The following is a 26,600-nucleotide window of genomic DNA, read 5'->3' on the forward strand; positions in this document are numbered from 1 at the left end:
GCCAAAATATTAGCCACGGGGGCAAAGAACGGGCGAAATGATGGTTGGGCGCGCTTCTCTTTCTCTCCGAGAAATTTCAATGTTCCTTTTGAGGAAGGCGGCGTATGATTGGGCAGATGAGCATTATACGGTTGCCGCCGGAGAAACTTGCCAGTTCGGACCGGAACCAAACCACGTGACACGGCATCCGGAGAGCCGCTGAAGCTGCTCGATCCACGCCTTCTGCTCTTCCCTCCGTGCTGCCCATCGATTCCCTCCCCCGGATTACCACCGTGCTCATATCGCTGCTCAAGGTTCGTTTATAAGTGATTGTCAATTGGACCTCAATTGATTCTGATTTGATCCAAGATGAACGCTGCCGCCGCTCTCCGTGCCAGAATGGCCACCTCCTTCGTTGCCCGTCGTGGCTTCTCCACCACTCGTGCCCAGCTCGGTAGCCCGTACCACTACGCCGAGGGCCCTCGCTCCAACATTCCTTTCAACCCTCACACCAGATTCTTTGCCGTCAGATACTGGTCCTTCATGAGTCGGTGAACCCCCGATCGAGAGTAGGAGGAAGTGTGGCTGACCCTAGACCATGTAGTTGCCGGTTTCGGTGCTCCCTTCGCCATTGCTGGTATGTTCCCGAATTTTCTATGGCTATTCATGTTCGATTATCTGACAATAATTCTCTTCCAGTCTGGCAAACCAACAAGACCCGCTAAATCCTCATGCGCTGTATTTCTTCCGCCATGGCACTCTGGGGACTGGGAAAATAGTCGACAAATGTATTCTCAATTCGCAGCATTCGGATATCGTGTATAAAGCTAGAGAATTTGATTAAGTTTTGATCCCGATAACATTATAATTGTTCTTTGTAAATAGTAGCCGTTGTGGTTGAGCGAAGTCCGTTTGTAGATCGTGGATACACTTTGATATTAGTTTATGGATGAAGTCATTGGTCGAGCGCCCAACTTTTTTTTCCCGGTAAGAAAATTAAAATCTTGGGGTCGGAGGTTTGATATGGTTGCAATTCCCCAGACAACGCTACCCCAAGGAAACAAGGCATAGACAATTATCATCCTGGTGGAAGCCTATCTTTTATTTGGGCTGTTGCTAAATTGTTTTCCTTCTTGCTCTTTTGCAGCCAGAGTCTCGTCGATTCATGGCGGCGGGGTAAAATATCCCTCTCAAGATGCGCAACCTGAAAAACGTTCGCCTCGCCGAGGTGCAACTTCAGAACGACCTCCCTTTAACAGCCACTGCTTGGGATACGACTTCGGATGCAATCGTTTGTACATTCGGACCTGCCCAGGATAATGCCGTTATTGAACTGCGGAGAAAGCGTCACGATGCCTATTTCTCGGACCCGGTAGGCGCGGACGTATTTGAATGCATCGCATCGTGGGATGCACCTTGTCCTTTGCCCGACTTGGCTTGTGACCGAGTCCTTTCTTTGCATTACTTTGCAGACAATCTCACAGCATGTCTGGTGCTTGAAGGAGGTGATATCATCATTGTTCGTGAAGAACCTCTTCCCGGCGAGGACAAGATCGAGATTTTGGGCTCGGTTGATGTTGGCATCACAGCTGCTGCTTGGTCTCCAGACGAAGAACTCTTGGCTATTACAACAAGAGCCAATACATTCCTTTACATGACTAGAGATTTTGAGAATGTTGCAGACATTACATTCACTCCTCAAGATCTCCAGGCATCTCAGCATGTATCCGTGGGATGGGGAAAACGGGAGACTCAATTCCAAGGAAAGAGAGCCAAAGCTCTTCGTGACCCAACTGTACCGGAGAAATTTGATGAGGGAAAGCTGAGCAACAATGATGATGCTAGCACCACCATTACCTGGCGAGGAGACGGTGCTTACGTCGCGGTGAATAGTATTGAAGCAGGTAACCGCCGAGTGATTCGGGTCTATTCAAGAGAGGGGACTATTGATAGTGTCAGTGAGCCTGTTGATGGGCTGGAAGGAGCACTGAGCTGGAGACCCTATGGCAATCTCATTGCAGGTATCCAGCGGCTTGATGACCGGGTCGATGTGGTATTTTTTGAGCGAAATGGATTGCGCCATGGGGAGTTCACGCTTCGTCTTACAGACGAAGAGAGAGCATCATGGGCTTCGAATATTCACCTGAGCTGGAATATCGATTCGACGGTGCTTGCAGTCCAATTCAAAGACAGAGTGCAATTCTGGACAATGGGCAACTACCACTACTACCTCAAACAGGAAGTACCTGTGACGGTCAGCCCGGAGTATTCGACCCCATTCTCCTTTACATGGCACCAAGAAAAGGCTTTGCGTTTTGTGGCTGGCGCTTCAGGTAATTGCTGCTTCCCAAGTAACAATGCGAATGCGAACTAACGTATTCATAGTCTCGATGCTAGATGTGGACTTTGTTTTTGATGTTCACCACGGCTCAACCCTAGTTCCAGATGACGTTGGTGCAGTTGCAGTCATTGATGGCAGTAAGTGTGGATTGCGCTACAGAATACGAGCATCTTTCTAACCTGCCGGAGAAACACTGAAGTTGACCCCTCTGAGGCTGTCCGGAGTGCCACCTCCGATGGCGCACAACGAACTGGCGCTGGACTCGAATGCTATCGATGTTGCGTTCAGCAAATCGGGGTCCCGAATCGCCGTCCTGATGAAGGATCACTTCTCCGTCTTTCTGTGGTCACTTAAAAGCAAACCCGTTGCCTGTCCCATACTGGAGTCGAGCTATCCTTTGTCACCTGACAGTCGACCTAGGCAAATCGCCTTTTTGAATGAGAATGAAGTGTACGTTCTCAAGACTGGCCCACTGAACAACGCGCAAATCGAGCATACGGCACTAGAGAGCCGTCTGTCCAAGATTGCGTATGAAGCCACCGACTCCGAGCAACTGTTTACTCTCTTCCCAACCCTTGGTCATGAATCACTATGGTTCTCTCATGTTAGCCAACCCGGACGGCCTATCTCATACTCAAGCATCACCCTGAAGTCACCAGACGAACTTGAAGTTTCTCCTTGGGTTCTAAGCCCCACAGTTGACACTTACTGGGCTCGAGCTGCTCAGATATCCGAAGACGAGGTAATATATTCATGAGCCATATCTACTTTGCAATTACTAACTGTTGTAGCATGTCTTGATCTCTATGACAAGAACAGGAGCTCTATATGCCAATAAAACGTTGCTCGCCAAAAACTGCACCTCATTCGTCGTAACCACGGCTCACGTCTTGTTTACTACTTCTCAACACCTCCTTAAATTTGTTCACTTGGACAACCCAGAGAGTAAGCACTGACTCCCACCCACCCGGGTTTATTTGACTGGCTAATCATGTTCTGTATATAGATATGGAAGTCCCTGGCGATACCCCCGAAACAGATGAGCGCTGCAGAAGCATCGAGCGTGGAGGACGCTTGGTAACAGTGATGCCTTCGAAGTTTGCCGTTACCTTGCAGATGCCCCGAGGAAACCTTGAGACCATCTACCCAAGAGCACTTGTTCTGGCTGGAATTCGAGATTTCATTGATCGAAAGGATTATAGATCTGCGTTCCTTGCCTGTCGTAGTCAGATGGTGGATATGAATATCCTCCACGACTACGCCCCAGAGCAGTTCATGGAAAATATTCAGTTGTTTGTCGACCAGGTGAAGAAAATTGAATTTATTGACGATTTTCTCTCTCGTTTGAGGTAAGTGATTGCGTGGTCATTCAGAAAGACCCGATGCTGATTGTAACCAGTGAGGATGATGTGTCGCAAACTCTTTACAAGGACACCCTAAAGGTGTCTAAGCCTGAAGCGGTTGCTGCTGCCATGCTGAAAGGTAACGCTCCGGCTTCAACCAACAAGCTACCCAGCAAAGGTAGCAAGGTCAATCGGATTTGCGATGCGTTTTTGGCTACTCTCGAGAAGCGATTGGATACCAATCTGCAGAATCTGGTCACTGCACATGTTTGCAAGTCACCACCAGATCTTGATGCTGGACTTCAGCTCGTTGCTCGTTTGAGAGGTAGGTTTATTACCCTCGCAGCGGTTTTTGCAAATTATTGACCAAATAACAGAGAAAAGCTCTGAACAAGCGCAAGATGCAATCGAGCATATGTGCTTTTTGTCGGATGCAAATCGCTTGTATGACCATGCACTGGGTCTCCATGACCTCGAGCTCACGCTTTTGGTTGCACAGCAAGCTCAGAGGGTAAGAATTGCATATAAAGATTTCTCGCACATTTCATTCTAATAAAGTTTACTACATAGGATCCTCGGGAATATCTCCCATTCTTGCGCAAGCTGCAGAAACTCCCCGAGCTCCGCCGGTGCTTTGAGATTGACAACTACCTTGGTCGCTGGGCCAAGGCACTTAAATATCTTCATGCGCTGAATGAATTCGACGAGCTCCGGGCGTACGCAATCAAGCATGTCTTGTATAAAGAAGCCATCGAGGCTTACAAATACCAACCCGAGCAGCTACGAGACATGACCAACATTTATGCTGACTACCTCTATGATAATTCCAAGCACAAGGAGGCCGGCATTGGTGTGTTTCCCCTATCAAATTTTAGCTACCAAATGCTAATGAGAACTAGCATATGAATCTCTTTCACTGTTCAAGGATGCGTACAAATGTTATCAGCTCGCCCATCTTTGGCGCGAGTCCTTGTACTGTGCTATGATGGTCCCTCTTTCGGAAACCGAGCTTAATGAGCACGCCAACGCTTTGGCCATGGTGCTCACAGAGGAAAGCCGCGACTATGTATCTGCTGCTCACATTCATGCAGAGCATCTGCACGACATCCCAGAGGCCGCCCGGCTCCTCTGCCGTGGCTCTCGCTTCGCCGATGCTGCACGACTCCTTGCACTGAACGGAAAACAGGACCTAGTCTCTGACATCGTTGATACGGGTCTCGCAGATGCAATGGGCTCGACAACAAACCTCCTTGCTGATTTCCGATCCCAACTGAATGCGCAAGTACCCCGAATTCGGGAGCTTCGTGAACGCCGCGCTGAAGACCCGCTGGCTTACTTTGGTGGAGATCCCACAATTGGCGAAGGCGTGGATATCCCCGACAATGTATCACTGGCGCCCACAGAAGCCTCAACACTTGCCGGTAAGAGTATGTTCACAAGATACACAAACAAGACCACATCCTCGCGTCAGACATCGCGGACACGCCGTCGTGAAGAGCGTAAGCGTGCGCGTGGCAAGAAGGGTACTGTGTATGAAGAAGAGTACCTTGTGAACAGTTTCCGGCGATTGATTGAACGAGTCAACTCAACGGTGTCCGAAGTTGAGTCTCTTGTCGATGCACTCTTGCGGCGGGGCATGCGAGAACGCGCCGCTGCTATCGAGAAGGCACTGCAGGATATTCTCAAGTTGTGCGTCGAGTACCGCGAGGAAGTATTCGATGTTTCTGCAGATGAAGCTGCGAAACAGCGCGAGGACCAAGATGGTGAAAATGCAACCGGAGATGCCGCAGAGGACAATTATAAACCCACTGGAGGACAAGGTGTGTTTTGGGAAAGTGTTGCTTTGACAGGAAAACCACGCGAAGCACCACCGGTTAAGGATATGAAGAAGTCAGACCTGCTGGCCTGAGCTGATCCGTTTATGCTTAGATAGTTTTCCACTTCACTCATGAGAAGGAAACAAAAATTCTACTGATTGACGTTATGACAGTTGCGAGTCCAACTATTCAAAATGTAACCATTTATACTTACCCTCACGTCAGCTTACCATAAGCCATCTCATCAACCATTCTGCCGTTCAATCCATCCCCAAGTATTCAAATGGTCTATTAAACATACTCTGTTTTAATACATCCCATCCCTTGCTGCGAAAAGCTTCAACAATAGCCTTGACGTTAGACCTGGATGTGGTCTCAAATCTACTCCGTAGATTTCATCAGTGTGACCCACAAACTTGCTGACTACTAGAGCATTCATTTCATGCACTATCAAGAGTCTAAGCTCAATAGAGGAATGATCGGAGACCACTAGCTTGCTGTTAACGCTGTATCAAAGAGATACCCCTGGCGTAAGGCGGTCCAATAGTGAATATTCGGAATATTTACGTAGATTTTGCGATGAGGTGCTTGAGATTGTGACACAAAGGACAGAACAACCAGGGTTGGCATTGATAGCGAAATGGCATGATAAAATAATCGGCATTAGAAACTAGGATAGCTGTGATTTAATACTGATGCAGAGCCCCCAGGGATAGGTAAATATACTGCAGCAATGCAGCAGGCCTTGGTAAGATATGTTTTATTTGGAAAAGACATGGTTTAAAATTGAAGAGAAAACGTATTGAATTCGTAAAATTAGGTACTTGGTGAAATTAAATTTTTACTGGGAAAGAACTTCGCCCGTCTCACTAACAAGGTGCTCCTCCACGCTGATCGGGCCCTCGCCAACACCGGTCAAGATAACCCGGTTCACACCATCTCTGAGCACATCCACGGCTCTCGAGTCAATCTTGTCAAGGGAAACGCCCGGGGTGGTGATGTCCTTCACGCGCTCATTGAAGGGGCCTTCAAAGCCCTCAGTATCGGACTTCAGGACAGCCTTGACTGTTCCAGCGACGAGTTCAGAATCTTCATCAAGGTAGTAGATAACTGCATTCGGGCCAGCGTCAAAGGTGTAAGCACACACAGTCCGACCAGCAGCAGTGTTGATGTCGTGCACAAGACGGACGGCGGCCCGAGAGACGTCGTTCATGTAGAAGATTGGGGGCCACGAGTCCAGGCAGGTGGCGTGGAAACCGTTCGAGTCACGCATAGTAATTTCTGCAAAGCTAGGGAAGTCTCGGTTCTGGATGGCGGTTTCGATGGCAGCCATGCGCTCGGGGACAACAGAGGCGACGCGGGCAGCGAACAGGTTGGAAGTAGCAACGGTTGTTTGCATACCCTCTGTGCTGGGGACATCCTTCTTCTCAGCGCTAACAACCAGAACCACAGCGCGCATCTCAGGCCAGTGGGACTGGGGTGCAACCTCCTCAGCCAGACTGTCGCTTCCATCGGCCAGGCTTCCGGCTCTCCAAGCCACATATCCACCCATCAGGGACCGACAGGCAGAGCCAGATCCCTGGCGGGCAATGCGACTAAGCTCCAGAGGAGTCTGGGGAAGCTGGTAGAGATCAGCAACGGCACGGACCAGGGCCGCGAAACCAGCAGCGGAACTGGCGAGACCAGCGGCTGTGGGGAAATTGTTCTGAGAGACAATTCGAAGAGGGAAAGTAGACAGCTTGGGCAGAGAAGGGTCTGCAGCCTCAACAGCCTGGCGGTGGGAACGCAGGCTCGCGAGACAAGCCAGCGTACGCTTGGAAGACTGAATGTCCTGGGGCTTGCCATTGAGAATAAGCTCATCAGCGGCGGGGTAGACAGCCGAGCAGGAGGCAGTGGTAAGGGTGCGCAGAGAGCGCTGAGAAAGCGTCACCGACAGGGACGAATTGGTAGGCAAGTTCAAAGTTGGATCTCTCTTTCCCCAGTACCTATGGTCATGAATCAGAATCGGTCTAAACAATAGGGGATAGGGGTATTCGATAGGCATATAGCAACCAACTTACTTGATAACGGCGATGTTTACCGGGGCGGTGGTGGTAGCCCGGAAGACAGCCTTGTCTGATGCACCTGCCATTGTGTCTGTATGAAGCAAGAGTGTGTTGAGGAGAAGATCGAGAGGAACAACTGAAGATGGAAGACGGAGGGGTAGACAGATTACTGTGTTGGGCAATTAAGTTGCTTTATAGTATTTTATCACCCCGCAAAATTACCACTAGGCGATAACAGGGCGGTATGTCACGTATCACTGCCTGCCGCCGTATTGTATTCGAGTGCGGTTTATTGGCCCCAAAGGCGGTGAAGCAGTCAGAATTTCTTCTCCGCCTTCTTGTTGTTCTCTTTGCAGCCTTTACTAATGCATCTTCATCGCCAACCATAATAAATAATTCTCTACCCATTGAATTTCACGACTTCGGATCATGGGAGCTGGTGCAAGCACTCCTTCGACTCCTCCTGCGGACTCTGCTCCGGCCGCAACATGCCCAGTCGACCACAAAACCCGTGAGATCTGGCTGCAGCAAAACCGGGGCTCGGGCGGTGCTCCTCATCCTCATCCTTCTCCCGCTGCTCCCTCCGATGAAGATACGAAACCTCAAAAATCACAAAGACCACTTTCTGGCGATCGTGAAGTGAGCAGTATTCCCCGGGCCGTCGATCCCGGGCTCAAGCAATCTCCCGAAGCATCCGCAGCTTCTTCGTCCCCATATTCAACGGCAGTCCCATCACACGGCTCCCCATCGAATGCCGAGTCCGAGACAGGCCATGACAAGGCTTCGGGCAACTGGGTCTATCCCTCTGAGCGGCAATTCTTTGATGCGCTCATGCGCAAAGGCAACACCCCCGCATCCACCACGTCCGCTTCCGAATTGGCGACATCGGTAGCATCCATCATCCCTATCCACAATGCTGTCAATGAGCGTGCTTGGCAGCAAATATTAGATTGGGAAAAGAAGGCTCCCTCATCAGACCCGGGGAGTAAGAAGTGCGGAGGCCCCAGGTTGTATTCATTCCGTGGCTTGGGAGTCGACCCGCAGTATTTGAGTCCTCGCGCGCGCATAAACGGATTTCTGGGCTATCAATTGCCGTTTGATCGACATGACTGGGTGGTCGAGCGCTGTGGTGGGGAGAGAATTGAGTATGTGATTGACTTCTACCAAGGAAAGTCAACGGGAGGGAATGGCGATGCGACCGGGTTGGCTGCCAAAGCTGCACCTGGGAAGTTGAGCTTCTTTCTGGATGTCCGGCCCAAGATGAACACCTATGAGGGCTGCAGGATGAGATTCAGTCAGTTCACCGGGCTATAGGCTACCAGCTGTTTCCCCTATTTTTTTTTTTTTCTTCTTTCTTCTGGGCTGCACATATAGAGGCGAAAAAGGAGTATAGACATGATTTTGCGATAAGAACCATCTCGATGTATCATTCATGTATAACAAAAGAAACTATGTACGATATCTATCCCAAAGCCAAAAAAAAAAAAAAATAAGAAAACAGAAACTGCTCTTCTCACTCCATGTGCGCCGCAAACAAGAGACAATCAGCCATAATTGCAGGCCATTAAGGCTTAATCATACATCAGAGGATATCATAACAATAAAGGAAGGACATGGTCAAACCACTTCCTACAGTGGTGGGGTAAGAGATCAAGAGGTTATGGACCTCGACGTCTAGCCAAGAACAACTGCTAGCACAATTATGAGTAGAACGACAGCAAGAATGACAAGTAGGCAGCAGGCTTTGTTTCGAGCGTTCTTTTGATAGCGGCTGGCACCCCGCAGCTCGACATTCGCGCCCCGGGTGTCCGTATTGACTCTCTCGACATTGTCGCTAATGATGTCCAACTGCCCACCTTGCTCATGGACAATGTGGGCCACATCCCGAAACAGCTCGTTCAGCTCCCCGACACTTTGCTCAATGTTTCGGATCTCAGTCTCACGCTCGATGATGAGCGATTCTTGGAAATCCACTTCGTTTTGGTTGGCAAGACGAGGTTGCTCCTCCAGTTGTTGCTGTTGAAGCTGATGTCCATCTTCCTCTGTTCCTGCAAATTCACCATCGTGAAGGGCTGGATGAGCTGCTACTGCAGACTCCCGCTGCTTTTCTAAAGTACGACGCTGGACGGTCTGGAACTCATCGAAGGTGGCTTTGAATTCGGATGCCAGCTTCTGCTGTGTCCATTTCTGGGCAGGCTTCCGAAAAGGTCAGTCTGGTTGCCGTATATAGGTCCATATCCCTTGCGCTAAGACATACATTAACATCCTCCCATGTTTGTACTTTCTTGATGCCTTCTGCTACATCCTTGAACCCCGAACGGGTCTCCTCTAGCATTTGATGAGCCCTCTCACGCCCACGAGCAGTATCCCGCTTGGTCCCTATAAGCGAAACCTGGCTCGACAAGCGGGTGACGTTGGATGTTAAGGTAAACAACTGGTTCGATACACTCTCGGTGAGACGGTGGAAGTCGGGGTCATCGCGATACTGAGGATCTTCTTCGCGCCGCAGAGCAGTCGGCTGCGACTCTAAAGAACTTAGGCGATCAAAAGACATGATGTTTGGGAGTGATTGGAAAGCCGGTGTAGGGTGGAAGGAACAAGAATAGATGATGATGTAGGCTGATGCAGTAACGCCGACAGGGCAATGTCGTTGCCTCGGGACCTTCCGCTGATGCCTGCGTTTGCAGGCCGCAATCACATGATAGCGCCGCGCTAGACTGTGTCTGGACTAGACTGAGGGGCTCTCTGCGCCACATTTGTAGATCACCTGACTAGTCTGTGGCTGGTGTGTTTTGATGCTTTTGTCCCAAAAGCTTCATTTTGTCGTCCGGCTTTCTTCCGCAGCAACACAAATCGCTTTCAATCGCCCTCGCCAACCCCGCCCTGTCCAGTCAATTTCTCACCCGGCTTATCGGGACGTGTCGCTGCTATTGCAGCTCGGATGATGCTTTGATTATTTCGTCATCTCTCTGATCAGAGATACTGTCGTTTCGACTACAGCTTTTGTCACCATGGCTGCCGCCCAGCCTCGACCATACAGGCGCATTTTAACGTCGGCGTTGCATCGTAGATTTGTTCATGCATCTGCTCTTGCTCTTCTTGTCTGCTACATCACCGCAATTTTAATTGGGGATAAATCATCTTGTGAGTATTGCGCAAAGGGCTGCTGATCCTAGTGCTCCGTACGAATGAAAATAGCTGACAGACTGTATCTTAGTCCTGTGGTCATGGTTCCCAATTGGAGGGTGCGGTATCCGTACAGTCCTTCTCTCCCTCTCTTCCCTTGTTATCTTCGTCCTGCGCGTCGGTCAGATGCACATCGGCTCGAGAACGACCAGCTCTTCGCTTGGTAGCTTCAAACTCATGGTCCCGCTGGATGTGCTTCAAACTTTCGGATGGTACTTGTTCTCTGCGTGGTGGTTTAGTGAGATCTACAAATGGTCGTCTTCTTCGAGCGCTCAGCTGGAATGGGTGAAACGGGGCCGGTATGTTCTGAATGAAAGACGGTAGAGCCCTGGGGCCCTGCTAACACGAAACCAATCAGACCCCATGAGCGTGCCAGTCTTAACGAGAGGCCGATGTACCTCTACACTTATCATATGGTTCTGGCGGTTGCGCAGTCAGTCGCCCACTTGTACTACGATCATGACCGCATTCCTATTCCCGTCGCAAAGCGGGTCCCTGGTTCTGCAGACCAGAGGACACACCCGATCGAGCCTGTTTCGAAAAGACTACAACTTGCACTTCCCGAATCTATCAAATCTGGTGTTACCAGAAGTACAATGGTCGCTACTTTCTGCCCCCTGATTTACATGCTTTTCCTGAGACGCCCAGCGTGGAGCTTCACCCTGTACTTCGCCAAACTGTTTTGGAACTTTCCCCGGTCTGCCGCCGATCCACCAGGATGGTTCCCAGTTGGTCCGGGATTGCTCATCCGGTCTGCCATATCCGGCGCATTGCTCGTTGTCTGCTGGCAAACATCCAACCTTTTCTTTTCCGCATTTATTAGCAAGGAGCCTCTTAAAAGAGGTCAGCCATTGACAGCAGAGGCGAAAGATCCTAACGGCAGCTTGTTGAACGGCTTGAAAGCGAAAAAGGAAGCAGTTATTACCTACGCATTTTGGGAGCTGTGCTTCATCAGTCAACAATTTCCTGATCGACGAAAGGCAATCTTCAACGACATTGACCGCGACGGTGGCCCGGCCTGGTCGCAGATTCTGGAGTCTGCCACAGGACTGATCAAAGGAATTACCACCCGGATCGAAGAGGCGAAGAATCCTGCGTCGGGATCACAGCCTGCGCCGCAACCTGAACAACCCCAACCTGTCCTTCACACTTTGCCACGCTTGACGGACCCACCCAAGGATGAAAACGTCTTTGCTGCTTCTCCCAAGGCGACTTCGCGACAAGACAAGTTTGGGGAGGCCTTTAGCACGACAGCCAAGTCATATGGACAGTCTGCAGATTGGACACCAGTTGCCCGCGCAAGAGCTCGCGATGTTTTCGACCGTGCTTCCTCCGCTGTTTTGAGCCCGGAGCGCAAGCAGAGACTTATCGATTCATCCCAAGAACTCAAAATGCTCACGGGATCGTCAACCAAGAAGCCCGAGAACGTCCATCCATTCATTGCGCAATTTCTGCGATCTCCAGTGGGTCAACCTTTTCGGCAGACTTACGCTAGACGATTGTCTGGCATTGTTCTTGGCACACCTCACGGCACAGTGAGCCCTATTGTTGATGCCATTGAATCACTGACGCGTCTCCTTGTGGCGAGTCTGGCTGAGGACCAATATGGTAAGGTCCAGGCTGATGTACCAGGTGTTGTGCGCCTCTTTACGGATACAATCATGACACTGGAGCCATTTGTGCACGGCGGGTTGGATGCACACTGGACCGATGTCAACTTCCCGCCTACGAGCCAGCCGGCAGCACAAGCAGAGGCACGCCGGGTTCCAGACGTGGAGGTTGTGCTCGACACACTGAAGATCTCCCTCAGCGACCTGTTATCTGCATTCAAATTGTACCTGAGAGACATTGGGCTGGTGGGCAAAGACCTCAGACTGGCAAAAGAAGCAGCCGGACTCTTGGAGGATCAGGAGATGTCATGATCTACCAATAAACTGTGTTCTATTTCGTCATGTGTCTTAATGACAGATTTTTTTTTTTTTTTTTTCAACCTTTTACCTTTTCTTGTGGTGTGAAAAGTTCCCTTTACTTAGATTCTTTATTTAACCGGTTGTTGGCTAATGCATTGCTGGGGCGTTGAATGTATTGATTAATGGCAGTTGCACTGTACCGTGTACGTTTGATTTCTGGCCTAGTAGAGTAACTGCTTGACTTGGGATATTATAAAAATGGATGAATGTACATTTCAAATTCCATATCAGTCAGTAATATCAGGTTTCTTCATCACAATCACTTATCTATGGTGTGGGTATTGAGATCATAAATCATGAGAATGTATCTTTGCTCAAATCTATATACAAAATGCCTGGAGAGGTATGTACTTGAGTACAGTATGCATATATACGCCTCATGGATGGGATCTGAAAATCAAGCAAACCTGTATACAGGTGAGTGGCTCATCCCGAATCCTCCATGTCAAGTAACCTCCCAGGCTTTCTCAGAGTACAGCACAAAAAAAGTCGAATCACAAGAAAGAAAGAAATAATAAAAAGGCCGAGCGCCCTCCAAGGCACATCACCAGAGGGGCCGATAGATAGTAAAAGAAAAGATGCGCCATATGCCCGCCCAGAAGAATTTGTACATACATACATAGAGTGCCACACACACAGACACACAACTCCCACGGATGAAAGGCAGAAAGAAAGGAAGAAAGAATAAACAAGAAATAGAAGAAGTAAATCGCCAGAAAAAAACAGAAGAATATAACCAAATGATATGATATATGCACCCACGCATCCAGACACACAACCCATCCTCAGAGAAGATCCCTCAAGACTCCGTTTTCCCTTTCCCGGGCCAGAAGACAGAATTGAATAAAACAAAGATCAATCAAAAAAGGTCATGTCGTGTCGCATCACCGCCGCCGTTGTGCCGAGACTCTTTTTCCTTTTGTGTGGTGGACCCCCGGTTTCAATCCCAATATCTTTCCCTGATAGTACTCCAAAACCCAAGTGTTGAATATGAAAAAACCAAAACAAGATGATGCCGTGGTAGATGTTCAATGCTTTTCTCAACTTTGAGAACAAAATAAAATGACCCACCATCAAGTTGAACATTGAATCATAAGCGCTGGGAACTTTTGAAAATGCGAAACAAAAGGCCTCCCTAGTAAGTCGCGACAGTAAAAAAAAGTATGAAAAATTGCCATAAACAGGCAAGTTAGAAAGAGTTGATAAAAGAAAAACGAGAATCCAAGATAGCCTAGCCCATTAGAGGAGCAAGCCATGCCATGGATTCCCGCAAGATGGCCCTAACCGACGATAATTGGGCCATCTCCTGGAAGGAAAAGTAAGATTCCTCCACTGATACCGGAAGGTTTCCCAATAGTTGTCAGCAATCGCTGAGAACCTCGCTAATGGCGTTTGATGTGAGTGTCCCCGACCCGGTAGAAGTTGTGCTGTTGGCATTCGACAACGCTCTAGCGCGACGTTCGTTGCTATCCCCCTTGGGCTCAGGGGGAGTCTCATCCTTCATGCACGCATTCTCCAGAATATTGGTCCATTTGCCACTTGTGCCGGCATGGCTATGCTTCAAGTGTTGGCGGAAATGGTCTGCACGGAAGAATTTCTTTGCATTGTTGCACTCGCCAAATTTATGTACTGCTGTCAAATGCTCGAACCTGCGGTCCCAATCGGGTTGAGGGAAGTTTGGAAATTCTTCACCGCAGTAGCCGCAGGTGTCGTGGGAAGAACCTGCACCCGTTTGGCTGGATGGTGACGAGGAATGATGGAAGGCAGCTTGATATCCTGAAAGTGCAGCGCAAGACCAGGAATGACGGCGCAGATGAAGCGAGTTCTGATGACGTTCGGCTTCGTTCTTATTCTTGAACCGGTTGTTGCAATATTGGCACATATACTGCTTCTCCATTTCATGCGCGCTAGAGCAATGTCAGGAAAACAAGTCATTTCTGTATTCGGAACATAAATCTTACCGTAGGTCTTCAGGGTTGTCGAACTTCTTGGGTTTCTTGGGACAGCAGTCACAGATATACAATCCACCAATCTTGGGCGCAGCTGGCTTGGGTACATTGAGAGTGGTACCCAAAGACAGCTTTCTTGGGGTATTTGTGCTTGGTGGCTCCAGAGTGTTCGAGGAGGGTCGAATGACAGCGGAGTGGGCAGTTAGCCCACCGGGCGAGCTGGGGTTGAGAATCGACTTTTCATGAAGCGAATCAAGATCCGAACTGGAGGAAAACCCACCGGGCGATCGCTCGTAGGGAGAAGTGCTGGTCATACTGCTTCCTCCTAATGAAAATGCGGCAGACGAGTATGACCCTGAGGTCCGTACACTCAGAGACGAAGCAGCCGAGCGACTTCCGTGACTGGGTGCGTAGCCGCTGTTAACTGACAGGGTATTGCTCGTGAACGGGTGTCCGGTGGTTCGTCGTTGCGAGAGATCGCCATTACTCGTGGTCACATGCAGCGTATGCTTATCGTCACTCATCGGTTCCCGCGGAGGAGAGGATGCCCTCCTCTTGGTACCTGGTTTTGACGCGTCCAAGTACGGGGGTGTCGGCTCTCGAAGTTGAAACAGTCGTGGCGGTAACGAATCATCGTTGTTCATATCACCCTCGATATCCGAAAATACACCGTGATCGTAGCTTCCTCTGTTTGATCGACTCGGCAGGCTGAAATTATCGTCATGGTTGGGCGTAGTTCCTCCTCCTCGACGGCGCAAAAAGGCTGGTTGATCGTAATCCATAGCAGAAGATGGCGCACTGCTCTCCACACTGGGGCTTCGGCAATCGATATAATTCCATCCGGTCTTGGTACCGGGCGACACTCCACCGAATTGGGGGCTGTTGTGCCATTTCACATCGAGAGTAGATCCGTCGGAGCCTCCCGGGGAAGGGAAATTTCCAAAGTTTCGTGATGATGGGATAGGTAATGTCGATAGAGACCCTTTGTTATCACCCCCATGACTGATCGACTGTCGTGGAGAGAGTGGTTTCCCAATTTTCGAGAGAAGATGTTGGTCATATGCATCTAATGAGCTCTTCACACTCCGTCGAGAAAAGTCCCGCTCGCCTTTCAAACTGTGGTCCAAGTCAGCATGCAAACAATACGATAGAACCACGGATACATCTTGACAACTCAAGACATCCGTCACTCACATTGGACCCGGGGCGTTGATGGAAACGGAATTCCTGAACCCCTCCTCCAACGGAGGTGGGGGCTCAATCTTAATATGAGCTTCAGGACTTCGAGAAATCGGCAAACCGCTGTGTCTGCCATCGAGGTCGTCGAGTGCCATTCGATTGCTCGGAAGGGATGGTTCCAGACGACGCTGGCCTCCGAACAAGCTCGAGCTGGGGTTAATTGGTGCTAGTTTTGTTGAAGAAGCGGATCCTCTGGGATTGGCATGAAGCCACCCGGCATCGTGACCGTCTTCAAGATCGGTGATGCGGGATGGCGGAGGCAGTGGGGGAGGGGCGAAATTGGACATTGATTTAGTTGGGATGGGCATGGGCCCAGAGAAGGACTGCCCGGGCATAGTATACTGGAATCTGTCGGGGGGATGGTGATGGTCATAACCACTATTAAAGTCGTGAATGCTAATGGCAGGTGGCGAGAGCCGCGGGAAGTCCATTCTAGAACCAAACCGATGGAGGCTGATCCGATGACATGCAAAGACCGGAAGAGTCCAGGGCGAACCGTGCGAATGAGCAGTTTAAGAAATACGACGATTGATCCGTAAAGCAGAGCCGAAGGTTCCTCAGGAAAATGGCAGAGGCAAGTGGCGACCCCGCGTTTTGACGCTGCGACAGAAGATCCCGCTTCTGGAACCGAACCCTGTCACAGAAGGTTCGGTGACAGATTAAATTTGACTGAAGGACCGAAGGCGTCCAGCACGGTCCTTTGCACCGTGGGGTGAGATGAGAAAATAAAATAAAGAATAAATGGGGGGAGTTTGGATGGATGGAACTTTGGTGGGTTGAGGTTGAAGCAAGAAGGGTTTCGGCGTCTACCAAACAATGTAAGCGGGCAAAGTCAGACCACGAAAAGGCGCAGCAGCCACGGCCTCCAAAAAAAAAAAAAAAAAAAAAAAAAAAAAAAAAAACCACTAAACGCCAATCTGACCTCAAGGTGATGCCAAAGAAAAGGGCGGAGTGTAAGAATGACGCCCGCTCTTCGCAAGTAGACCAATGAAAAGAAATGGAACAAAAGGACGAGTTGTCCACCATCTAAATATCGACACCTTGGCGCACGCTGATGCTCACCAGAAAAAAAAGAAAAAAAAAAAAAAAAAAAAAGAAATAAGGCAAAAAATAGGGCTGACAGCGAACCTTTTTTTCTGGGAAAATTTAAGAAGATGACGAAGAAGGAATTAAACGAATGTCGGTAGAAAGAAAGGCTTTCCGCAATGGCGCAGCTGAGGAAAGCGAAGGATTGCCATCAAAATAACACAAGACGGACAGCAGCTCAACGAGGACCAACGAGCATGCTTTAAGAGAAGGACAAGAGGACCAGGCGATCTAGGCAGCTATCGAATTTCGAAAATGGTATAGGAGCAAAGACACTTAGGGTGGAGGTGGAGGACGAAGGGGAGGCAAAGGGAAGGGGAAAAAAAGCAATGTAACGGAGGACAAGTCGGCTATGCAATCACCTCGAGGGGGGTCAGATCAGCCCAAAGCTGCAGAGGTTGCCTGTGATCGACCGGTTGGGAAAGAAAGGTAATTAAAAAAAAAAAAAAAAAAAAAAAAAAGGGCCGATCTGGAGGGAGAGAAAGAGAAGAGGAATGAAAAGGAAGGGAATTGAAGCAGAGAGGTGTGGGGGAGAAGAACGAGGAAGAACTGCAGGTAAAGCGAGACAGATCTGAGGATAAAGAGAGGATAAAGAGAGGATGAGAGAGAGGGAGAGAGTAAGCAGGGCTGATTGGCGAGGCAAGGCTGGGGAAACGGTTGCTGATCGTGGATCTGATACTGAAGAGGCTATTCAGGCTGGTCGAGTGTCTCTCTCTGACCCTGCAGAGAGAGTTTCTCTGATATCAGAGCGAGAGGAAGACTGGTAGAGAGAGCAAAAAGAAAAGAGATGATACGCATTGTCTCTGCAACGGAAGAGTGGACACTTGGAAGTTAGGCCAGAATAGCGTTTGTGTATTTTTCAATTCTACTTCCATACATATAGTACTTTTCCTGTCATTATTCAAGTTTGAAATATCATGAACAGTACGTACTACTTTCAACTACAGAATATTATTATTATTATTTATTCAAATATTCAGAAATCAGACCAGAATCAGACTCAGAAAGAGAATGAAAAGGGATGATATACAAGCGAGTCATATACAGCGGTGAAGTCGGACTAGCCTTGTTGGGTGTAGGACTAGGAACGAGGCAGTGTACAGTAGTGTTGCCACCATATTTTAATATTACTATTATATTCATAACACATATAATAAATAGAATAAAATTATAAAATAGAGAATAAAATAGAGAAAATACAGACGAAAACAGAGAATAATATTTCTTACTATCTATACTCTATTACCCTATTCTATTATTTTATTCTTCGATTTTACACTGTCTGATAAAATATTCAAATCAAGACCCACTGCCCCACTCTCCCTTTAGATACATGCACTGCCACACTGCTGTCATTTGGCTTCTTCTCCTCTCCGATTTTTCTCTCTCTTCTTCTCCTGTTTCGTTCTTTTTCCCATCCATGTCGCTTGGCACAAACTGAATTCTTGAAAACTTGGAAATGCTGACGCACTTGTCGTCCCTCGTCAACTGTCCCGTATCTGGGTGGCCAACCGTCCCAATAGTCCTTTAATAACCCTCCGTCCTTGCGGCAAAAAAGCAAGTAAAGTTAGGCTACGTTACGTGCAAGCGCCGTCAGCCTTAAGCCTTAGAGGGCTGCAGGCTAAAACTCTCGTGCATGCCTCACTTTTTTAGGGCAGACGTGTCTTGTTTCACCTACTCTGTACAGTAAACAGTTTATAATCATACAATCACACCATGTACATCTACATGGATAATACTACTGTCGATCGCAGTCAAGCTTATGACCATGCGACACCGTCAGTCAACCCGCACAGACTGACAACATCCATCATCCTCTCAAGCCATCAAACCCACTGCTTAACGCCTTGGCGTCTCTCGGGCACCAATCACAGCCGCCCCAAACGGCACTACTGCACATCCAAAGGCTAATTTCTGCTTCTGATACTCGATCAACATTGGAGATGGCGACCATCACGGGTTTGCGGCCTGTTGGGCGAATCGCTTTGGCTTCAGACGACGGTCGCTTGCGCTGTCCGGTGGAGTCCATGCCGTCTTTCTTACTTTGTGTCTGTAGCATTCTCGAATTAATACCCTACTGGGCTAGTCTATCAATCAGTGGGGTATCAATCTTTCTGCCTCAGGCTGCGATGCCCTTGCCCTTGCCCTACACCCTAATGTCCTAATCCGTCTATTCCCAACCAACCAATCATCTTTCTTCTCCTGCTTACTACCTCAAGATCTTATTCCGAGGCATTTGACTGAGTTGTGATAGCCGCAACGAGTCAACGACATCTGACTTCCAGTCTCACCATGGCTATGAACTGTCTTCCAGGCCACAACATCTACGTTGGAGGGTTCGTCTTGATCCTTTCTTATTCGCGACAGTTGATACATGTCGATGATGCGGGGAAGAACCTGCTGACGGTCCCATCTCCGTAGCATCCTGTCCGTCAAGAACAAAGCTGCCCTGACCAGAGCAAACATCACCCATGTTGTTTCCGTGTTACGCCTGCAGCAGGTAGATGAGACCTTTGCCTCGTTTCACCACCACCGCATCGACGTCGATGATGTCGATGATGAAAATCTCCTCGAGCATTTTCCCGCGGCGGTAAAATTCATCCAGTCGGGTCTGGATGCTGGCGGTGGTGTTCTTGTCCATTGGTTAGTTGATCTTCCTTACCCCGTGTTGTATGTGCTTGCTTCTCTCCCCTGAGGCTGACCTGCCATAGTGCGATGGGCAAGTCCCGCTCCGCCGCCATCTGCATCGCCTACTTGCTCCACCATCAGCCCAGTCTTACGCCACAGTCAGCCCTTGAGCTCATTAGAGAATGCCGGCCGCTCTGTGAGCCTAATGATGGGTTCATGGACCAACTCTCTCTCTACAAGCAAATGGGCTGTCCGGATGATGTCACGGACCATCCCATCTACAGCCGGTGGCTGTACCGCCGCGAAGTCGAGGAGAGTGTAGCGTGTGGACGTGCCCCGGAGATGGAGTCTGTCTTGTTCGAAGACGAGCAGAAGAACCAACCCGAAGACGCTACTGACCGTATCACAGAGATCAAATGTCGTAAATGCCGGTGCGTGTTCAAGCACACCCAAATTATGGTCTCAGATCATCGAGATCTACGCCAAGGCTTTGCATTTCTAATACTGACCAATTGACAGACGCAAGCTGGCGACGACGCCCTTCGTCATCCCCCACGAACAACCGGGCGGTGCAAAGGCAGCTGGAAAAGACTGTGCCCATGTCATTTTGCATCCACTGACGTGGATGCGTCCTAGCCTTTTCCCCTCAGAAGATGGATCTGACGCACCGCTCTCCGGCCGATTGACCTGCCCCAACGAAATCTGCGGACAGAATGTTGGCAAGTTCGCGTGGCAGGGTATGCGATGCAGCTGCGGCACCTGGGTTGTTCCCGCGATTGGCCTCGCCAAAGCCAGAGTTGATATTCTAGATCGAGTCAACACAGCACGCGGGGGCAAATTACCCCCAGCCGCACTGGGGATTCGATTACCGCCTGGGATGCGACAAGGCTCAGCGGAAGGAGCTGGACGGGGGAATCTTTGACTACAACAACATCTACTACATACAGTACAAAAATGAAAACGAGTGATGACATCAAAATGCCAGGGTCCAACAATGAACACACAGACAGTCAGACAGTATTGCGATCATCGCATCTCATTAAACCAGGCTTTCGGTTGCCTTATGAGGTTGGGCATTGGCCCATGGACAGACAGCCGAAAGCTATACCCAGGACCGGGGGACAGGGGACAGGGGAGCCACGGTTGAACGGGGCCAAAGCATGAAAACGTTAGCTCAGATAAAATGGTGTAAATAAATCCCGCCCTTAAGGCACGATTGGCTGCGCAGGTGTCATCTGCAGAAGTAAAAAGAACGGGGAGCCGGGGACTTGTTGGGTAGTGTGTGATCCATGATCTCCATATTGGACCCTGTGTCGATCATCTGAATCACTACAGAACAGTCTACTGTACCTACTACTACTAGTAGCACTTTAACTGTGAACTGTTCGCTACAAGTCACTAATACAATTGGAAATGAAAATCTGTACAGCTACTGAAGACGTAATATACTTGATATCTTGGCGAGATCGTTGGCCACTGCCCCCAAAGCTAAGCTTACTCAATTGCAGACCCTGTTTTGTCGATCTTCTATATTACATAGTACTTTTACTTTTTCTATATTTTATGGTAAATGATAATATATTATCCAAATTATAATATTCCTCTATCTACACTCTATCTGTAATCCTCAATCATAACATCATACAACCAAAGAAAGAGAATGGAAAAAGAAATAAAAAAGAGAAAAAAAGAAGAATAAAAGCCAGCCCCACTCCCCCACGAGGCACACCAGCCCCACCCTCCAAACCTTTTTCTCTGATAGGCCACCCAAAGCACCGTAACAAGCGCCAGGATCTGCATCTGCACCCGGACTGGATCGGGAAATGGTTTCACTTTTTTCCCTGCCCTTTCCTTAATAAAACATACTTTTTTTTACTTTTCTCATCCCTGGCTCTGGGATTAGCTGAGTAATACAGCAACCACCTTCCAATGATTGTCGGCTGTCCCCGTTGGGCTGGACTGACTGGAACTACCTAAACTGGCCTGTTAGCGCCGGGTCCCATGGGGGCTGTGCAAACTGGCTCTTACGCAACCGGCCGCTAATCCTGGCTTTTCCCATGGATATACAACTTCCAGACAGTCAGTCAGGTAATATATTTCAATTCAAGTCTGGGAATTTCATCAGTCCACGTGTCTTGACCCCTGGTTTGGGTAGGTATCCACTGTTACGCTGTATTTGCATACACCACCGCTCTTCTCGCCTTACACATATCCAGTAGTCGACGGTAAATAGGTAGGTGGTGGTCCACCATCTTCCAGAATCTTCAGGAGTATCCAATAATACATACCCGTGTATTTTTCAAACCACCAGTCAGGTCGAGCCCCACTCTTAACTCCGGATATCTTCAGCCTTTTTTTTTTTTTTTTCCCTCTTCTTTACCAGCCTGTTAAAGTCGTATGTAAGCCCCGAAATATGCGATGCGACACGACAAGAAAATAAAATCCCCACAAGGGAAATAACAGACACACTGAGCAGTGAACACTTCAGGACAGGGCTAGGGGGCGTGTGGTTGATTGGCTGGTAAGGGCTCCATTCTTGCATGCCAAGCAATTTGCACTGCCTACTTGTGATGGAGTATCAGGAACGGAGTGGTTTCAGGATTGAGGAGGGCCTTGCTTGATTCTTTTCTCTCTCTCTTTTTTGGTTTGTGTTTTTATTTTTATTTTTGTTGAGTTGGAAGATGTTGTGTTTGAGTGATGTGTAGATATCTGTATCTGTATCTATAGAGAGTATAGATAGAAGCTGTAACTAGAGTACTGTATGCATTCCCCTTACAGAGAGGAAGAGTAAGATGAGTATGGATAAACTCATTGCACTGCCCCCTTCCCCACATCCTCGCATCCAGTCGAGTCGATTCGAGGCGAGTCGTCACATTCCTATCACGGTGGCCATGGCCTTAATTACATCATGCTGCATTCCGTAGACATAGACATAGATACTAGGTAGTATGTATAGATGTGCTAGAGTATGATTGACTATTGTGGAATACGTAGATATGCAGCTTTACAAATCCCATCTATACATGGCAATGCTGGATGTGGATGTAATGTGATCTATTTCCATCAAGCATAAATAATACATACGCCTTGCTTGAACACTCCATCATTCCCCTAGGGCTGAAGGCTGAATGCTGCCCAAAGCACAGACGGCTTCCATCTGACCTGTACCGTACTTTGTGTAGCAGTCAGCATCGCGTTTAGCCTAGTGCTTATTCCCGTGAACAATGCATGCATACATGAATTGCGAGTCTGGTATATATTCTGCTGTATTCATAGCTCAATCATGGTATATTTATCTTCTTCTATCTTCTCCCCAGTCTGAGCGGTGGAATAACCAGTCTGTACGACTAGTCAGGATTTTCACCGCTAGATGTGCTGACATGGCAGACGGAAATATCAGCATGCAGGTCTCAAGCAGTGATCATACACCATCTGGGAAACCGTTGTCGAGCCTTCAACCCACCTGATTCATCCTTGTCCGCATTCTGGAAACTGATTAGGCCGGCGATCCCTCATCAACCTACATCTTTCAGGGTAAATCTCTGCCCACAAGTGACATGACACTGGCCGAGTCACAAGATGCAAGTCAAGTCAAGGACTGTTCTCACCGCATGATATCAAGAACACGGACCGAACTGCTAATTAACCCTCAAGCCACAGACGCAGAATTTCACTCATCCTCGTGGCGATTGTCGATCTCTCACGGCTTGGAATTATCCCATCAATCTAGAAGTTCGTTCGTCCGTCTTGCCCTTCAGTACACGAAGTCACTAGTGCTCGTTGGGATGATAATCGAGCTTCCTGCATTAATGTGGCGTTCCTGTCGATTGCTCACTGGCCACTAACTCTGCATCTCGTATCCGTTTCATCGTCCAAAGGTAAACAGCCATGTATCGTCGTCCAACAATCTTTCAAATCCATATCAGAGATCGTCATGAAGAAGGCGCGTCATAGGTAGCCTCGTCGAAAAAAAGAAAAAGAAAAAATAACAACGCCTTCTCCCGCTGACGCTGGGATTGCAAACGTCACGTCAGTCGGGCCAAAACTGATATGATCGATCTGCGCTGCCGTGTAATTCAAATACCCCCGGAAGGAACAGATGGGAAGAGTGAAGGATCTTGTAATCGTTGACGGTTTCTCTTTGCCATTTCCATATTGCGCAGTCTGTCAATGCGCATTTGGTAGAAGTTTCTGACACAGTTAGATTAGTTCTAGGCAGATCAAACTCTTTCAAATTCAAAATTCAACCTACTTATGTAAAGAAAATATCCGAGGCGAGTCATCCGACGTGGGCGTGGATACACCAGTTGTATCTGATTTTCTGATGGAATCGATCTGTTGTCGCCATGTCAGCCTACCTTACACCCAGGAAAAAAAAAAAAAAAAAAAAAAAACAAAGAAAGAAAACAAGCAAATATAAAGCAGAAAAAGAAAAGAAAACAAACCTTGTCATCCCTCTCCTTCTCATCACTCTTGTCACTGCCATCCTTATTCTTATCCGTCTTGCTTTGATCGTCTTTCTCCTTGGCATTATCATCGGTTGCCTTCTTCTCTTTCTCCTTTTCCTGTTCCTTTTCTTTCTTCTTTTTCTGCTTCTCCTCGTACTCCTTCTTTACCTTTTCAATCTCCAAAGCCATAGCATCCTGCTTCTTCTTGGCCTGCTGCTCTTCCGTGTCCACAACAGGCGAGCAGAAATTGCGATCCTTCAAGTGGGCGGGACATACGTAAAAGAAATCCTTCAACAACTCAATAAATATCCCGGTAAACAAGATACAGATAGGCAATATCAACATACCTTGTTATCTGGCGTGATCAGCACACTGCTCGAGGGTTTGTAACAGATCAGGCACGCTTTGGCGGCTGTGTCGGCCACTCGACGTAAATACCAGGTATTTGGGAGGGACATTCTATTCAGTGCCAGGCTTAATTTACCTTTTGTTTTATGAGATGGCTTCTATCGTATGGAATGTAGCTGGGGATTTATTGAGGAGTTGGTGATGAGGTTGAGTGTTATCATGAGTGTAGTGCGGAGAACTAGGCTGTCATGTGACTTGTATAGTAGTCGATTGACTTATTCGTACCTCTACTTGATATTTTAGGGTTAAATGGTTTTATGTACTCTATTATCACTGAAATGATCTATCTATAGCAAGCAAGTTAGGAAACGATATATTACATTGTATGCTTGAAAAATCTACTCCGTCACACTGTCCTTGATAGTTCTAAGAGCGCTAGGCTCCTTGGAATCAGGAACAAGTGCCGCACGTCTCCGGGCATCAGTCCAGAGCATAAACTCTCCATAACTCCTAGGCATGACCTGGATATCCTTCTCGACCAAGAAGGTGTAGCTGAACATGCCTGTCGACTTCTTGGTGCCGTGCTCGACGTCTCGGACCTTGGAGTCCACGCGAACCTGCACCTTGGTGTACTTGCTGTCGATTCCTTCCATTTCTTGCGGTTCTGTGTAAGAGACGGTGGCGCGCAGGTATAGCACACTACCAACAGGGACCGGGTTTTCGAATGTGCTAGGATCCAGGGAGATGAAGTTCGGGCGAGAGTGGGAGAAAGATGCAGCGCAGCAGAATGCAAGTTCAAAGGTCTGTTTGAGGAGGAAGCCACCGAAGATCATAAAGTTGTGGCGGTTGCGATCTTGCGGCTGCATGATCATGGCGGACTTTAACACAGTGTCGCTCATGTAGACTGCGTTTGAAGGTCTTTTGGCCGGATTTTCAGGGTCTGTAAAGTCAGTATTGTTAATCCAAACGAGAATGGCAACTTACTCAGATACGCCACTTCCTTGGTCCACATGGAATGAATCAGTTCACTCTCTTCATCAACCGGCGCCGTCTGCAAAAGACTCTTTTTCCTCAATGCCTTCTTGGCCTGGGAGTTCTCCTCTCCTTTCTTAAAAAGACGCTTTTCTTCCTCAGTCTCGGCCAAGATAGGGGCGACAAGAGACGGCCTGATACGTTAATAGACGTTCATAATAATTACAAGAGTCACTTACTTCTTCGTCACAGGGTCCAACGAAACCATGGTAAAAGCACAAGTAATTAAGATATCTTCTGGTTTGTGCTTTTGCCCTTCCGGAAGAGCCTTGGCTATCTGCAGCGAAATCTCCATACTGGATCTTCCGGTAGCATATGTAACTTTACCGCTTAGTTCGAGATCACAAATCTCCATTAGCGGATGCTCGATGGTGATTCTGTCACAGGCCGCTGTCACTGTGGTCACCGAGTCTCCAGTGTGTCTGTAGGCAATGACACCAGCGAAAGCATCGAGGTCCATCAACAAAGAACCCAATCTAGCTCTGTCAGTAATCGTCGCATATCCAACTTTGACTCAGACAGACATACCTGATATGGCCCGACGCATTGAGATAGCTATCCAGAAGCCACTTATCCTGAGCCAGTGGTAGTACAGCACTATAAAAAGTATCCGACATCTTCTTGGGCGTCAAATCCGGCTTTGGGCGCGGCGCAGGAGTCGGATTTTCACGACTCTTACTCAACGCCTCAATCCAAGGCGTCTTCACCCGCATCGGCAGCCATGTTGGTCGTTCTGCGTTGACCTGGGTGCTGTGGAAATCCCGCGATATGAGCGATTGCGGTGACTGTCTAGCTCTCTGTGCGACAAGACATCTCGAGCGCGTCACCGCTGACCGTCTACTCAATCCGAACATGATGATTGTGAAAGATAAACCGACTGTTTAACAATTCTTCTTCAATGACTGGACAGAACAAACGAGGGGTGTGTGAGCTGAGAGGAAGCAGCCGACTTAAGATAGCTGAACGGCTGACACTGGCACGTCCCGAAGGTTTTCCCGGGCCGGTTAGCCTTTTGTCACTATCCGGGGGAAGTCGGGATTTCGGCATTCATTTGGTAATTATTTGCTAAGAAGATGCATTGGAAAACGAGGATGAGAAGATGGAAAAGGAGTCATTTTGGAAGTCTATCTGGGTTTGTTTCTGGGGGTTTTTGACGCTTTTTGTTGGTGGTTTGGAGGAATTGAGGTTG

General features: G+C 48.5%; 11 protein-coding genes across 11 annotated transcripts; 6 read left to right on the plus strand and 5 right to left on the minus strand.

Annotated features, from left to right (window-relative positions):
* The first annotated feature begins 213 nt into the window (after positions 1 to 213).
* ASPWEDRAFT_247182 (cytochrome c oxidase VIIc family protein) lies at positions 214 to 939 on the plus strand. The gene is made up of 3 exons (XM_040832655.1): positions 214 to 526; positions 584 to 616; positions 679 to 939. The coding sequence occupies exons 1-3, from the start codon at positions 349 to 351 to the stop codon at positions 702 to 704; spliced, it is 237 nt and encodes a 78-aa protein (XP_040694817.1). The 5' UTR covers positions 214 to 348; the 3' UTR covers positions 705 to 939.
* On the plus strand, positions 940 to 4,431 carry ASPWEDRAFT_247455 (Elongator subunit IKI3). Its single transcript, XM_040832657.1, has 7 exons — positions 940 to 2,312; positions 2,365 to 2,457; positions 2,509 to 3,062; positions 3,112 to 3,265; positions 3,654 to 3,669; positions 3,720 to 3,988; positions 4,041 to 4,431. Exons 1-7 carry the CDS (start codon positions 1,175 to 1,177, stop codon positions 4,214 to 4,216), a joined length of 2,400 nt encoding a protein of 799 aa, XP_040694818.1. The 5' UTR covers positions 940 to 1,174; the 3' UTR covers positions 4,217 to 4,431.
* Positions 4,234 to 5,754, plus strand: ASPWEDRAFT_34631 (uncharacterized protein). The gene has a single exon (XM_040834050.1). The coding sequence runs from the start codon at positions 4,649 to 4,651 to the stop codon at positions 5,570 to 5,572; it is 924 nt and encodes a 307-aa protein (XP_040694819.1). The 5' UTR covers positions 4,234 to 4,648; the 3' UTR covers positions 5,573 to 5,754.
* Positions 5,755 to 6,108: 354 nt separating this feature from the next.
* Positions 6,109 to 7,910, minus strand: mvd1 (diphosphomevalonate decarboxylase MVD1). The gene is made up of 2 exons (XM_040834051.1): positions 7,541 to 7,910; positions 6,109 to 7,465 (listed from the first exon to the last, which is right to left on the minus strand). Exons 1-2 carry the CDS (start codon positions 7,609 to 7,611, stop codon positions 6,322 to 6,324), a joined length of 1,215 nt encoding a protein of 404 aa, XP_040694820.1. The 5' UTR covers positions 7,612 to 7,910; the 3' UTR covers positions 6,109 to 6,321.
* Positions 7,911 to 7,954: 44 nt separating this feature from the next.
* ASPWEDRAFT_167177 (cytochrome c1 heme lyase CYT2) lies at positions 7,955 to 8,839 on the plus strand (the record flags this gene model as incomplete). The annotated part of the gene is made up of 1 exon (XM_040830116.1): positions 7,955 to 8,839. One exon carries the CDS (start codon positions 7,955 to 7,957, stop codon positions 8,837 to 8,839), a length of 885 nt encoding a protein of 294 aa, XP_040694821.1.
* A 360-nt stretch (positions 8,840 to 9,199) lies between these two features.
* Positions 9,200 to 10,079, minus strand: ASPWEDRAFT_100054 (SNAP receptor PEP12; the record flags this gene model as incomplete). The annotated part of the gene is made up of 2 exons (XM_040827274.1): positions 9,200 to 9,721; positions 9,783 to 10,079. The coding sequence occupies 2 exons, from the start codon at positions 10,077 to 10,079 to the stop codon at positions 9,200 to 9,202; spliced, it is 819 nt and encodes a 272-aa protein (XP_040694822.1).
* A 457-nt stretch (positions 10,080 to 10,536) lies between these two features.
* ASPWEDRAFT_100359 (nucleoporin NDC1) lies at positions 10,537 to 12,633 on the plus strand (the record flags this gene model as incomplete). The annotated part of the gene is made up of 3 exons (XM_040827301.1): positions 10,537 to 10,669; positions 10,743 to 11,010; positions 11,070 to 12,633. 3 exons carry the CDS (start codon positions 10,537 to 10,539, stop codon positions 12,631 to 12,633), a joined length of 1,965 nt encoding a protein of 654 aa, XP_040694823.1.
* Positions 12,634 to 14,041: 1,408 nt separating this feature from the next.
* Positions 14,042 to 16,300, minus strand: znfA (putative C2H2 finger domain protein; the record flags this gene model as incomplete). The annotated part of the gene is made up of 3 exons (XM_040830117.1): positions 14,042 to 14,588; positions 14,643 to 15,746; positions 15,825 to 16,300. The coding sequence occupies 3 exons, from the start codon at positions 16,298 to 16,300 to the stop codon at positions 14,042 to 14,044; spliced, it is 2,127 nt and encodes a 708-aa protein (XP_040694824.1).
* A 2,831-nt stretch (positions 16,301 to 19,131) lies between these two features.
* dspC (dual specificity phosphatase YVH1) lies at positions 19,132 to 20,738 on the plus strand. Its single transcript, XM_040832659.1, has 4 exons — positions 19,132 to 19,291; positions 19,377 to 19,598; positions 19,667 to 20,014; positions 20,103 to 20,738. Exons 1-4 carry the CDS (start codon positions 19,248 to 19,250, stop codon positions 20,503 to 20,505), a joined length of 1,017 nt encoding a protein of 338 aa, XP_040694825.1. The 5' UTR covers positions 19,132 to 19,247; the 3' UTR covers positions 20,506 to 20,738.
* Positions 20,739 to 23,444: 2,706 nt separating this feature from the next.
* On the minus strand, positions 23,445 to 24,633 carry ASPWEDRAFT_248748 (AAA-ATPase Vps4-associated 1 family protein). The gene is made up of 4 exons (XM_040832672.1): positions 24,379 to 24,633; positions 24,029 to 24,319; positions 23,836 to 23,918; positions 23,445 to 23,774 (listed from the first exon to the last, which is right to left on the minus strand). The coding sequence occupies exons 1-4, from the start codon at positions 24,487 to 24,489 to the stop codon at positions 23,660 to 23,662; spliced, it is 600 nt and encodes a 199-aa protein (XP_040694826.1). The 5' UTR covers positions 24,490 to 24,633; the 3' UTR covers positions 23,445 to 23,659.
* A 144-nt stretch (positions 24,634 to 24,777) lies between these two features.
* Positions 24,778 to 26,265, minus strand: ASPWEDRAFT_167183 (putative acyl-CoA thioester hydrolase; the record flags this gene model as incomplete). Its single annotated transcript, XM_040830118.1, has 4 exons — positions 24,778 to 25,319; positions 25,364 to 25,545; positions 25,591 to 25,887; positions 25,940 to 26,265. The coding sequence occupies 4 exons, from the start codon at positions 26,263 to 26,265 to the stop codon at positions 24,778 to 24,780; spliced, it is 1,347 nt and encodes a 448-aa protein (XP_040694827.1).
* Positions 26,266 to 26,600: the final 335 nt, after the last annotated feature.

This window comes from Aspergillus wentii (genome assembly GCF_001890725.1).
Source record: "Aspergillus wentii DTO 134E9 unplaced genomic scaffold ASPWEscaffold_1, whole genome shotgun sequence".
NCBI classification, from domain to species: Eukaryota; Fungi; Ascomycota; class Eurotiomycetes; order Eurotiales; family Aspergillaceae; genus Aspergillus; species Aspergillus wentii.

Coding starts and splice junctions, on each gene's coding strand:
- ASPWEDRAFT_248748 (XM_040832672.1), bottom strand. CDS start 24,489: ATGTCCCTCCCAAATACCTGGTATTTACGTCGAGTGGCCGACACAGCC. Junction 24,320..24,378: donor TGATCACGCCAGATAACAAG/GTATGTTGATAT, acceptor GAGTTGTTGAAG/GATTTCTTTTACGTATGTCC. Junction 23,775..23,835: donor CGGATATTTTCTTTACATAA/GTAGGTTGAATT, acceptor TAACTGTGTCAG/AAACTTCTACCAAATGCGCA.
- mvd1 (XM_040834051.1), bottom strand. CDS start 7,611: ATGGCAGGTGCATCAGACAAGGCTGTCTTCCGGGCTACCACCACCGCC. Junction 7,466..7,540: donor GTAAACATCGCCGTTATCAA/GTAAGTTGGTTG, acceptor TCATGACCATAG/GTACTGGGGAAAGAGAGATC.
- ASPWEDRAFT_34631 (XM_040834050.1), top strand. CDS start 4,649: ATGGTCCCTCTTTCGGAAACCGAGCTTAATGAGCACGCCAACGCTTTG.
- ASPWEDRAFT_247455 (XM_040832657.1), top strand. CDS start 1,175: ATGCGCAACCTGAAAAACGTTCGCCTCGCCGAGGTGCAACTTCAGAAC. Junction 3,063..3,111: donor CTCAGATATCCGAAGACGAG/GTAATATATTCA, acceptor TAACTGTTGTAG/CATGTCTTGATCTCTATGAC. Junction 3,989..4,040: donor GCTCGTTGCTCGTTTGAGAG/GTAGGTTTATTA, acceptor ACCAAATAACAG/AGAAAAGCTCTGAACAAGCG.
- ASPWEDRAFT_247182 (XM_040832655.1), top strand. CDS start 349: ATGAACGCTGCCGCCGCTCTCCGTGCCAGAATGGCCACCTCCTTCGTT. Junction 527..583: donor CAGATACTGGTCCTTCATGA/GTCGGTGAACCC, acceptor TAGACCATGTAG/TTGCCGGTTTCGGTGCTCCC. Junction 617..678: donor TGCTCCCTTCGCCATTGCTG/GTATGTTCCCGA, acceptor ATTCTCTTCCAG/TCTGGCAAACCAACAAGACC.
- dspC (XM_040832659.1), top strand. CDS start 19,248: ATGGCTATGAACTGTCTTCCAGGCCACAACATCTACGTTGGAGG. Junction 19,292..19,376: donor CACAACATCTACGTTGGAGG/GTTCGTCTTGAT, acceptor CCATCTCCGTAG/CATCCTGTCCGTCAAGAACA. Junction 20,015..20,102: donor ATCAAATGTCGTAAATGCCG/GTGCGTGTTCAA, acceptor ACCAATTGACAG/ACGCAAGCTGGCGACGACGC.